Source organism: Mirounga leonina, unplaced genomic scaffold, assembly GCF_011800145.1.
Source record: "Mirounga leonina isolate KUSES-001 unplaced genomic scaffold, KU_Mleo_1.0 Mir_166, whole genome shotgun sequence".
Classification (NCBI taxonomy): domain Eukaryota; kingdom Metazoa; phylum Chordata; class Mammalia; order Carnivora; family Phocidae; genus Mirounga; species Mirounga leonina.
Genome location: NW_023270418.1, coordinates 95497 through 108373, shown reverse-complemented (window position 1 = coordinate 108373; position 12877 = coordinate 95497). Strand labels below are relative to the sequence as shown.

The 12877-nt window shown below is 42.9% G+C and overlaps 1 protein-coding gene across 1 annotated transcript; it reads right to left on the bottom strand.

The window, feature by feature from the left end:
- Positions 1–397: 397 nt before the first annotated feature.
- LDHA (lactate dehydrogenase A) lies at positions 398–12205 on the bottom strand (the record flags this gene model as incomplete). The annotated part of the gene is given in 8 exon segments (XM_035012420.1): positions 398–1119; positions 1662–1785; positions 3994–4111; positions 5490–5663; positions 6276–6449; positions 7419–7536; positions 10055–10204; positions 12193–12205. Coding segments are annotated over 7 exon segments (999 nt in total). The 3' UTR covers positions 398–954.
- Positions 12206–12877: the final 672 nt, after the last annotated feature.

Below are 12877 nucleotides of genomic sequence, written 5' to 3'. Positions count from 1 at the left end.
AGCCACCCAGGCGCCCCACTATCAAGTTTTATCTCATAATACCTTGGGACTTAGTATATTAAAATTATAATGGAAATGGTACCAAAACAACCTAATCCATCTAGTCACACCCTTAATACATTAAGTCACATCAAAGTCTGATCATTAGTAATAATACACCTTAAAAAAAATCATTGCAGGGGCGTCTGGGTGGCTCCGTCGGTCAAGCGTCTGCCTTCGGCTCAGGTCATGATCCCAGGGTCCTGGGATTGAGTCCCCCATCGGGCCCTTGCTCAGCGGGGAGCCTGTTTCTCCCCCTGCTTGTGCTCTAACAGATGAAAAATAAAATCTTAAAAAAAAAAAAAATCATTGCAGTGTTGCCTAAGAATACTCTAATGGGTCCCAATAATATAATAAATTGAGAGTCACTGTTCAAAATTTATTTGGTATTTTAGTTGGTATGACACTTAGTTGGTTGCATTGTCTTTTTACATTATATGGCCATGTACACTACATTCTGACATACATGGTACACAAAGTAAGATCCTTTAGAACAGTTATGCACAATACACGCAATACTGAATTTATACATTGGATTCCAGGACATGACTGACTGGAAAAGATGGACTAGGCATGTCGGGTGTTGGGGGAAGGAACCCGAGGTGACAGAACACACAGTAAACACACATCCAGTGTGAAGAGCAGCCGCAGCTCTGGCCGTGGTGCCTCTGAGACGGTGGGGCTAACTTACGTTAACCCATTTAGGGCTACAAAGACAGGTATCATCAGCATCAGGATACAGCTGCAGGGTTTGGTGAACCATTGCTATTTGGAACTTTAGGAAACTGATGTTTTTTCTTAGGCCATTTTAATATTACTTGAGTAACAGATCAGATAGATAATAAGGACAATATACACAATCTCCAACTAAAATCCTGCTGTAGTCTAGACAGTGAAGTGGTACATTAGAAAACTTTAAAACTGCAGCTCCTTTTGGATCCCCCAAAGTGTATCTGCACTCTTCTTCAAACGGGCCTCCTCCTCAGGAGTCAGAGTCACCTTCACAACATCTGAAATTCCATTCTGTCCCAAGATGCAAGGGACACTAAGGAAGACATCATCTTTAATTCCATAGAGACCCTGAAGACAAAATGAAAAGTATTTTATGTTTTGAGTATGCATTCTGGGGTCTCCCAAGACTCGCATTCTTTACAATTATGAAGCTTATTTAATACAACTTGAGAAGCAGGAATTCCTTTCCACCATTTTCAGTTAGTATGTTATGAACAGTGCAAGTCATCAAAATACCAGGAAAGACTTCTGTTCTAAAAGAGAATCTCAATTATTGCCATTATCCATATCACTGTCAAAATTTTTATTGGTAACATCTTGGCAACTCTACCCTGACTTTTCTCCTCCGAAGAAAAAATTTTTCTTTTATGGTCTTCCACCCACCTCCACTTATTATCATAAGTTATCAAGTATCTATGTGGTGAACATAGTATACTAGCAGACATTAATCCTAAAGCTCAATGATTTCTCTCCAAAAAGAAAGTTGTGAGTGCATTAATTTATGTCACTTAAATCAATGACAACTAACCTAACTGCTTTCACAGAAGAATCTTTTTTAAAAAACAGGAAATAATGGCATTCAAATACAATGTATCACTACACAGACCTACCTTAATCATTGTGGAAATTGGATGCACCCGCCTAAGATTCTTCATTATACTTTCGGCCAGATCTGCCACAGACAGTCCAATGGCCCAGGAAGTGTAGCCTTTCAGTTTGATCACCTCATAGGCACTGTAGGGTAGGGAAGGATAGGAAAAGGTAGGAAAAAGTAGGGTAAGAGAAAACAAACAACAACATTGCTTTCACTGAACACATGCTTTACAGCAAATAATGCCATAAAGTTACATTATATTCTGAGTAATGTTTGCCACGTATACCAAGATATTATGTATAGGGATGTTCCAAGAGTATTGTTAGTAATTTCAGAAACCCTGGCAATAAGCCCACTGCTCTCCAACAGGGAGAATGGGTAAACTGTGGTACATACAGTGAACATATTCAATACAGTGGAATATTACAAAACTGTCAAAACCAGTAACTATATCTACATGCAACAAAATAAAGAATTCTTTAAAATGTAATACTGAATTTAAAAAAGTAACTCCAGAATTACATATAGTGTGTTTGACTCAAGATTATTTCAAGCAAGGGATGGGTGGTAGGACAGAAAGATGAGTGGGAGAAGGAGCTCAGAACTCATTCATATCCAAGGACCAGGAGACTAATGATTCTAACCCAAAAACACAACATTTGGTTGACAGCTATTGTCAATGTTTCTTGGGTTGGGTGGTGGGTTCACAGGTTTTTGTTTTGTTGTTTTTTGTTTTGTTTTTTAAGATTTTTTTATATTTGACAGAGACACAGCAAGAGAGGGAACACAAGCAGGGGGAGTGGGACAGGGAGAAGAAGGCTTCCCGCTGAGCAGGGAGCCCGATGTGGGGCTTGATCCCAGGACCCCGGGATCACGACCTGAGCCGAAGGCAGACGCCTAACGACTGAGCCACCCAGGCGCCCCAGGTTCACAGGTTTTTATAAGAGGGCCTTGTCTAAATCAATCATGATTCATTATTCATTTCTATAGACCTGAGGTCCACACATGATTTATAATAAGTAAATAATGGGGTGCTTAGGTGGCTCAGCCAGTTAAGCGTCTGCCTTCAGCTCAGGTCATGATCCCAGGGATCTGAGTTCAAATCCCATATCTGGCTCCTTGCTCAACGGGAAGCCTGCTTCTTCCTCTGCCTGCCCCCCCCCCCCCCCCCACTTATGAGCTCGCTCGCCCTCTCTGATAAATAAAATCTTAAAAAATATATATATATGTATGTATATGTAAAATAAGTAAATAATGCTACCAAGCTGAAAGCTTCCCTATTTAAACAATTCCTAACAGTTTATATTTTCAGTACAATTAAGAATCTAGACATTGTTTAAAACTTATCCAGGGACGCCTGGGTGGCTCAGGTTAAGCGGCTGCCTTCGGCTCAGGTCATGATCCCAGGGTCCTGGGATCGAGTCCCACATCGGGCTCCTTGCTCGGCAGGGAGCCTGCTTCTCCCTCTGCCTGCCTCTCCCCCTGCTTGTGTTCTGTCTCTCTGACAAATAAATAAATAAAATCTTTAAAAAAAAAACCAAAAAACTTTATAATCATCTGAATAAACAAGTTAGCTGCTTCTATTCATAAAGCCTGTAACAGGAAACTGAATTTAAAAATTCTTGGGGCACCTGGGTGGCTCAGTCGGTTGAGAATCGGACTCTTGTTTTCAGCTCAGAGTGTGATCTCTGGGTCGTGGGAATGGCCCCATGTCAAGCTCCATGCTCAGCAGGGAGGTCTGCTTAAGATTCTCTCTCTCCCTCTGCCCTTCCCCTGCACCACACGCACACGCTCTCTCTCTCAAATAAATAATCTTTTCTTAAAAAATAAACATTCTTATTTCTGTGGCATCTGGATGGCTCAGTCCATACAGCATGTGACTCTTGATCTCAGGGTTGTGAGTTCAAGTCCCACATGGGGTGCAATAAAGAAAACTTTAATAAATAAAAATTCTCATTCCTAACTGAATGAACCATATATGCTATTGAAGACTGAATGTGAAATAAGACTTACAAGCACTAAAAGATTTATCATACTATAGAGAAATATAGCAAAAAAAGACTGTTGCATTAATAAATTTTAATATCTCTACTTCTGTTTTATAGTATGCTCTTTAACAAAACTTTAGGAAAAAGCTTGTTTATCATTAAGTAATCTCTACACCCAACGCGGGACTCGAACTCACAAGCCTGAGATCAAGAGTCACGTGCTCCACCAACTGAGCCAGCCAGCCAGGCATCCCTAGAAAAATGTTTTCCAACAAGTACTCAAATGTTATTAAACTTTCAAACTTTCAAATAAAAATAATGTTTTAATCTTCTGTACTGCCAAATTATGGGATCTATTACCTGTCAACCACCTGTTTGTGAACCTCTTTCCACTGTTCCTTATCTCCATCAGTGCCTAAGTCAGGGTGCAGATTCTTCAGAGAGACACCAGCAACGTTCACTCCACTCCATACAGGCACTAAAAGAAATAGTACAGAATACATTTATTTCCACACGCCATCCAGGAGACCGCAATAGCACTTGAACCGGTCTTAACAGTTAACCTGCTTCAAGTGAACATACTCCTTGCTTGCTGACTTAAGACCCTTGATCTGTAACAGCACTAAGTCACTTTCTTTGAGATTTGCAGACCACTGGCCTTCAGAAATGAAGAACAAGAACTTTCCCAGGCCACAGAGGCCGGCAAGTCTGTTTGAAACCGCCTCACCTTTCTGATTAGCCTAGCAGTCTTTCAGCAAAATGTTTTCCTTTTTTTAAGGTCAGACAAATGACTTCACTGACTTCCCTTTGAGTATCTGTAGACCTTGCCCTCCTCTACAGAAAGAACAGAGTACTCTTGCACGACTCCTTGGTACCAAGGAACCAGACCTTCTTGTACAATCCCCCTGGGCACCAAGGAACTAGAACTTCTTGCAAAACCTCCAAGCACGGAGATAACTCTAACTGGCATCATTAAATCCGCATGTAATCAAGAATGTCACAGATCACTGCGTTCCCTCAACTGATTAAACACCTTCAAAAATCTCTGGGCCAGGCAGAAACCGGAGTTGGGCTTTTAGACAAGAGCTGCCTTCTCCCCCAGGTTGCCAGCCTCCTGAATAAAGCTCATATTCCTTTCCAGTCAAAACTCACCTCTTGAGTTCTGGCCTTTTGAGCAATGGGGAACCGAACTTGGGTATTGGTAACAAGACTAGTAATTCTGACCCATTTTTCTAATTCTCATTTCTTATCTGGGAGGATTATCTGCTTTTGGTAGATGGTCAAGAATACCAACACCCTTACTCTTAAATTTTCATTCATTAATTTATATAAAACTAAGAATTTTCACCATATTCTAACCTGTTTTCAATCTACTGGGATGTTTAATCCATACATATTTGAAATATAAAGATAGTATGAGATCATAAGAGGAATATTCTTGGCATAAGTAACTGAGAACACTACACAAATTACAACATATTTCAACTGTGACAGAACTTTTCTATCTGCTTCATTTGGATTGGCTGACCTTTTCAGAGCCATACAGTTCAAGTACAGACAGCTGTGATATCAAATGACTGAGGTCATCCTAAGAACTACCCTCTTATTTTAATATGTCCATTGTTAGTAGTAAAAGAAATTTCATTCCCCATTCCCCATGCCATAAAAAAATGTTAATATAAAACTTAAAACCTTAACAATTCTTAACATAATTATACCAAAAGATAAGACTTCTAGAAACCATCCTACTCCAATGAATGGATTATCTGATTTCAGCTCTGATTGAATAATGAAACTTCTGTCAATATTTTACACAATCTTTTTGAAAACAAAGAGAGAAAATAAGTTATGCTTACCACTGGAGTCTCCATGCTCCCCAAGGACCCACCCGTGACAGCTTAATGAGTGAACTCCCAGTCTTTCCCCCATTAGGTAACGGAACCGGGCTGAATCCAGATTGCAACCACTTCCAATAACACGGTTTTTGGGAAAGCCACTTATCTTCCAAGCCACATAGGTCAAGATATCCACTATGAAGAAAACATTCGGGCAAAGATACTACGTAAATTATTAGATAATGTTAAGCTAGTCAAGATCCATGGCTCTGTATGAATCTTGATAGTGATTATGACCAATCAATATTTGTTAAATTTTTAAACCTCTATGCATAATACAGCAAATTCGTTAAGTATTCAAGAAGTGTAGCTTAATGAAAATAAATTGTGCATCAAGAACACCTTATTCATACCTTTATCCCTTATCTAAGATCTTCTTGGGCAAATAATTTTTTTTTTTTTTTTTAAGATTCTATTTATTTATTTGACAGAGAGACACAGCCAGAGAGGGAACACAAGCAGGGGGAGGGGGAGAGGGAGAAGCAGGCCTCCCGCGGAGCAGGGAGCCCAATGCTGGGCTCGATCCTAGCACCCTGGGATCATGACCTGAGCCGAAGGCAGATGCTTAAGGACTAAGCCACCCAGGTGCCCCTAATTTTTAAGTTCTAACTACATTCAGGGGCATTGTATCCCCCTTATTATTTTAAACTTAACTATTTTAGCAAATCCATTCACAAGAGGAAAATGAAAAATATGACACAGACCATCAGTTTTACTCAAGCTCATCTGTGCAATTAAAGGTCTCACCTGGATTGGAAACGACAAGCAACTTGCAGTTTGGGCTGTATTTTACGATATTAGGAATGATGAACTTAAAGATGTTCACGTTACGCTGGACCAAATTAAGACGGCTTTCTCCCTCTTGCTGACGTGCCCCAGCTGTGATAACAACCAGCTTGGAGTTTGCAGTCACATTATAATCTAGACAAAAAAAAGAACAAAAACCAGATTAAGGCCTTTAAGAGAACTCTATTACCTAGCCAGCAAAAATTTGTTCCATGAACTTTTTTTATGGACATTTTTATCAGTTTTGTTACCTCCCCTATTTCCTTTCACACACAGGTAAATATAGATAAAGGCCTGTAATGCCACCCTCCCACCCCCAACTCCTCCTTTAGTTTTTGGCCACTTAACATGGAAGAAGAGTTCATCGACACCTTCCTTGTATTCTGGTTTTAGACTGGGACTTTATATAATGACAGCTGGGAGGAGATGGAAAGAATCAAATGAGATATTATCCCCCAATTTTTTGCCACCTGAGCACATGCTCACACTCTTCCGTACTCCTATTTCTACTTTACTACTTCATTGTGATCACACCAGCCCAGAGACAGGCTGTTTTGTTTTGTTTTTTAAGCAAAGGCAACTTTACATTTATCAAGCATGTCTTGCTTCTAGATACCCTATGGCACAGGATGGTTAACCCAGCCCATAGATAAGTGGTCAATGATTTTCAAGTGTCCAAAAAAAACACCATTTGTACACATATTCAGGTTTCCTGACTAGGGCTCTTAAGTGTGAGAGGCCCAAGAATATCTGAATAGGCTCATTTACCCTATTCTCAACCTTATGTTAGTGTGTGAAAGGAAGTAGGGGAAGTCAAGTATATTAAATTTAAATATTAGAAACAATGTGATTACATATGAACCTGAGGAGCTTTACTAATTACATTCTAACTCAGATGCTTTCCACATTATGGACACACTAGATTTCCATTTAAAACCATTTACTAGAAATTGAAACTGATATAAATAGGTTACCAATGCAAAACTGTTCAAAAGCAGGCTCTCTGATCTGTATAAAAAATAAATCTTTGAAGAAGGCAGAATTTCAAGCCTGACAGAGAATTAAGTCTAACACAGACCACAATATAAACTTGTTGAAATCAACCTTTGCCAGAGACAATTTTTGGTGTTCTAAGGAAAAGGCTGCCATGCTGGAGATCCATCATCTCTCCCTTCAGTTTGTCTTCTATGACATCAACAAGAGCAAGTTCATCTGCCAAGTCCTAAAAGATATAAAATTTTTAGTGAAATGGAAAATTGCTACTTCCAAGTTTTAGAAAGGCATGCAAAATTTCTGTATTTCTAGCACAGAAGAGTTCTGCTACTTTATTAGTATCCGGACATACCTCAAAGTAGAGACAAGCCCCCATTTAAAAACTGACTCACAGATGACCCATGCATAGGAAGAAGTACTGATCTTCTCTCCTCACTAGAGTAACCTTTGCAAGAGCTCCACCATGCCACTGTATGGAAGCAGAACACTGGATTGGCAATGGATGGAATAATATTCAATTACATAAAACTGCTCTATTTATGCTCTCAAATTCAGTTTTACATACTGATTTTAGGTCATTATTCACTACATAAGTGATTCTGACTAGTATTAATTCTTGGAAGTTAAAAAAGTGATATTCTGAATCATTCTTTGTATGTCTTCCATGTATTAACCAACACTAACAGTATTAAGATAGATTTGTGCATTACAAAATAGTATTGGTGAAAAATATTCTTTCAGTTGAACCTATAAATGTTCACAGGTGCATCTCAGACCAGAAGCACCAATAAGAGCTTTAATACACATGGGATGTGAACTATTATAACCAAGTAAATTATACTAGCTGAGCTTACAGATCTACCTCCTGAGTTATCTATAATATAAAAACCTGGCAGTTACTCTTACATACACCCGAGTTAGAGAGCATCACAGGAAAAGACCACAGGTGATTCACAGATGTGAGAAAAACAGATGGCATCAATTTCTGATCCAGTGGGAAAGCAGTAAGAATTGGTATAGGCATCCCCTCATTTTTAGGAAGTTTTGTAAATTATTTTATTTAAATTTAGATTTGGAGCTCCCAATAAGGGAGTGAAATGATTAATTCTGGGTTTTGAACAGGAAAGGATTGAAATAAGGAACCAAAGGCAGAAAAGAGCTATGTAGAGGTTGGGTAACAACACATGTTGCTTTATATGTGTTCTTAGGAGAGGCCACATAGTGTAAAGGTTATGGAGCTAAAATTTAGTTAGAAAGAATTTGTGAATGAATAAAGAACACATTTTACAGTAGTCACGCCTGCTTTATGTAAAAAAAAAAAAATTGAGGCAGCTTATGATAAAATATTTTAAATTTAGATTTGGAGTTCCCAATAAGGGAGTGAAATATAAAGTGTAAGCTGCCTCAATTTTTTTTTTTTACATTATTTTTTACATTATACCAATTCACTTTTACACAAGACCTAACATTAGTACCTGTTTTCACTAACTGAAAGAAATCCAAAGAGGATCTTTGCTTTTATGAAAAGGCAAAAAGCAGAAATAGCATTCAGTGTTTTTTCCTACAGTGAGCCCTCGGAGAAGTAGCATACATCCTAGGTACCACCAAGCTCCTTCCCCAGGGAACTTTACTCAGCATCTCAATATCAAGCTACCATAGCTTTGAACTGTGTGAGCATCTGTACTTTATTTTGTGCATCTGTTAGCAAGATGTGTCCTCAAGTATCAGAAAAGCCTAAGGTTATTTTTCTTGGGTCTGCAAATGCTCAAAAAATTTTCCATATAAATTAATGGTAACTAGGGGTGCCTGGGTGGCTCAGTCGTTAAGCGTCTGCCTTCGGCTCAGGTCATGATCCCAGGGTCCTGGGATCGAGCCCTGCATCCGGCTCCCTGCTCCGCAGGAGGCCTGCTTCTCCCTCTTCCACCCCACCCCCCGCTTGTGTTCCCTCTCTCGCTGTGATTCTGTCAAATAAATAAATAAAATTTAAAAAAATAATAATAGTGATTAATTAATGGTAACCGTCTCTTCACTTTACACCATTTTGGCTTTGGAAAAGCTCCATAGGAATGCTCTCCTTTAGGATAGTGGGGGAAACCTTTACACTATGTGGCCTCTCCTAAGAACACATATAAAGCAACATGTGTTGTTACCCAACCTCTACATAGCTCTTTTCTGCCTTTGGTTCCTTATTTCAATCCTTTCCTGTTCAAAACCCAGAATTAATCATTTCACTCCCTTATTGGGAACTCCAAATCTAAATTTAAAATATTTTATCATAAGCTACCCCAATTTTTTTTTTTTTACATAAAGCAGGCTTGACTACTGTAAAATGTGTTCTTTATTCATTCACAAATTCTAACTAAATTTTAGCTCCATAATTGGTACCAAAATTTACTATTCAAGGTGGGGATTTTTGTGGGATAGAGACTTAAGATTTCCCACATTTAGTGTGATTTTAATTTTACCAAATGTATGAATGATTTTCAACTCAACAATTATTTTAAAATAACTTTTCATTTGTAGGCAATTCATGCATGTTAATACGGCACAGTGAATTTAAGGAACTGTGTCACCTGCCTAACAAAAGGTTCAGATACCTTTTTGGTATGGCATCACATTTCTAAAGTTTGTTCCACAGAAAGTTCTTTGAGGGCATGAACCTGAGTATTTGTACATACAATGTGATAATGCAATTCTGGGAGGAGTGGGGGGATGGGTGGCTTCCAGAAAGATGGGCTCTCACTTACCTTCATTAAGATACTGATGGCACAAGCCATGCCAACAGCACCAACCCCAACAACTGTAATCTTATTCTGGGGGGTATGTTCTTCCTTAAGAAGATTCTGAATCAGCTGATCTTTGAGAGTTGCCATTTTGGACTTAGAACCAAAAGGAATCTATAGGGGGAATAACACACACAGTCACTACATCTTCTTTAAATTAATGCTATTGACCCAAAGTTGTTCCAAATGAGCTTATTTTACTTCTGGGATGCTTGCCACTAAAAAGGGGGAAGGAAAAAACCTAAAGATGGCCAAAGGAATGCCAGGGTCTGGCCTGCCTAGGATCTTGGTGTAAAGGATCTTACCTTGGCGTGGAAAAATAATAGTGACGTTTGGGTGTAAGTATAGCTTCCTGACGACTCACTCATCTTGACTTATTAACCCCAAGCAGGGCCGCCCTTCCTCACACAAAATCACTGTGAGCCGCTGGCTCAGCTCTACTCCAGTCACCAGGGTTCCCGCCAAACCCTCAAACGGAGGAACGTTTAAAAAGCTCCTGTAACTGCCTCACGAAACGATCCAGTCGCCGTAGGAGGTGCAAAAAGCTCTGCTCATGCGCACTCACTCCTTCCTCCAGCCCCAGAAGGATGGGCGGAGATCAGACCAACAGCTCAGCCCGAGCTCCTGGGGTTACCGCCCCTCCCCCACCTTGCCCTGCTCGGGGCTTGCGCGCATGCTCATTTCCAAGCAGTGGGCGGGGACAAGAGTAGAGTCCGGGCCGTGGCTTTCCGGAGTCTGGCACTGGGGCAGACCGCGGCGGGCTGGGAAGCCCCGCCCATGAGCCGGAAGGATTGGGAATCAGCATGCTCTTAGGGTCACACGGAACGAGCCCCGAGGCGGACTTTAGACCTAACTAGTGCCCCTGCTGGCTGCCTCCCTGGCCTCGCGCGCGGCCACAGCCAGACTTTAAATCGCAAATACTTGGTTGCTGTTAACAGGGAGGGAGGAGCCTCCTGTGGCTTCTACCGTGATCGATGTTGCAAAGCCGTGAGGCCCCGTAGGAGGAAGTGCAAAAATAGCTGCAGAGGCCTGGAGCCCTAAAGTTTATAAGATACTTGGTGGAATCCTCCATTTCCAGAGCCGGGGAGGAGGCCTTCGCTCTGCTAATCCAACCCTGCACTGCATTCACCGGGAAGATTATCACAGGTTGCATCCCAAAGCGCCACGTCTAGTCTTGAGTTCCAAAAGGACAAAAATATCCGAGAGGACTTCCAGGCAGGCAGCCCAGAGTTACCAAGCTGGAATCGGGTCTCTCCTCACAAATCACTGCTATTTCTAGACCTGGCTTCACCAAAACCTAAGCCCTGGGATCCAGCGCTCCCTTCAATGTGCGGACACGGGTGAGGGAAGAGCCCTACAGAAAGAGGGTCTACTCCCCAACTCTGCCACCACTCTGTGACCTCTGAGTTGCCCTAACCTTCTCCCAGCTTTAGGTTCCCCCATTTCTCAGAACGAGTGGATGGTACCAGATACCCTACTCTCAAAATACCATCTGCGATGCAGGAGGGCTGAGACTCTCTTCCTGCTTCATCTCTGCACGCATCGTGCCTAGCGTAGCACCCGATACATCAGCAGCTTAGTGTAATCTGCGCAAAGAGCGCCCTATAATCAGCAGACAGCAGCCGCTCTGTGGAGTCCACGTCTCGAGACTCCCAGGTTAAAAAGCGACCCGAGCAGCGCTCCCCGGCTTTCAGACCTCCTCCCTCTTCCCCCAGCCCCGACTGCTGAGGCTTTTCGGAAACCGGACCTCGAGTTCTGCGCCGTTTGCCTATTTTAAGCCCGGAGGTATGCCCCACCCTTCAAATCTGTCAGATCCTTGTTTTCTGCATCTACCTGGGCTTTCGACCACAGATAGCGGCGGCCACCTCGGTTCCCCAGCCCGACCAGAGGCCGCGGTGCCCGCTTAGAGCAAAAGCGGAACGCGGCGGGCTCCCGAGCCCACGCATGGCGTGGCCATCGCCCAGGGCTGCGGACTCTGCCTCCACCCCGCCACCCCCACGCCCCGGACGCTGAGAGCCCTTCGCGGGCAGCACGAGCTAGCAATCCAGAGGCAGCTCGCTCTCCTGACCCTCCAGCTCAGCGCGCTTGGAGCCCGACCGTACCGGGAGTGCACGTCGGGCGGGCGGGCGTCAGCGGCGCGCGAGGCTGGATCCGGACTTGGCGGCAGCGGCTCCGACACTCGGAGCGGAGCGCGGGAGGGGCCTTAAATGGGACCGCGAGGCTGACGTCAGGGGGGAGCCAGGCGGACGTGCGGGAACCCACGTGTGGGTCCGGCTAGGGGCGGGCTCCGAGCCGGGCGGGGCAGTGGAGAAGCTTAGGCGGCGCGCGCAGCGGGACCGCGGAGCTGCCGACAGACCCATGTGCGTCCGGAGATCTAAGGTGCTGTCCGAGCCACGCTACCTCTGGCCGCAAAAGCCCAGGCCAGTCAAGCCGACCTCAGGAAGGGCTTAGTCGGAATCTTCACTGCTGTTTCCCATTGCCCAGAACAGCTTCTGGCACGCAGGCGCTCAACAGTTTGTTGGAGAGGAGGGAATGCCTAGCACAGCATCCTTCTGACCTTACCCAGGTCGAGTGACCTCCAAAACTTGTCGCTGCGTCGCCCACCTGCTGCTAAACCTTCCAAGTCCCCCAACTCGCTCTAGCCTTCTTTGGTGCTGGTTCCTTTGCCTGGCCTTCCTTCCTTCTCTGTATCTTCTTTAAAAACGTACCCATCATCTGGTACCACACACACACACACACACTCTCTCTCTCTCTCTCTCTCTCTCTCTCTCTCTCTCTCTCTCTCTC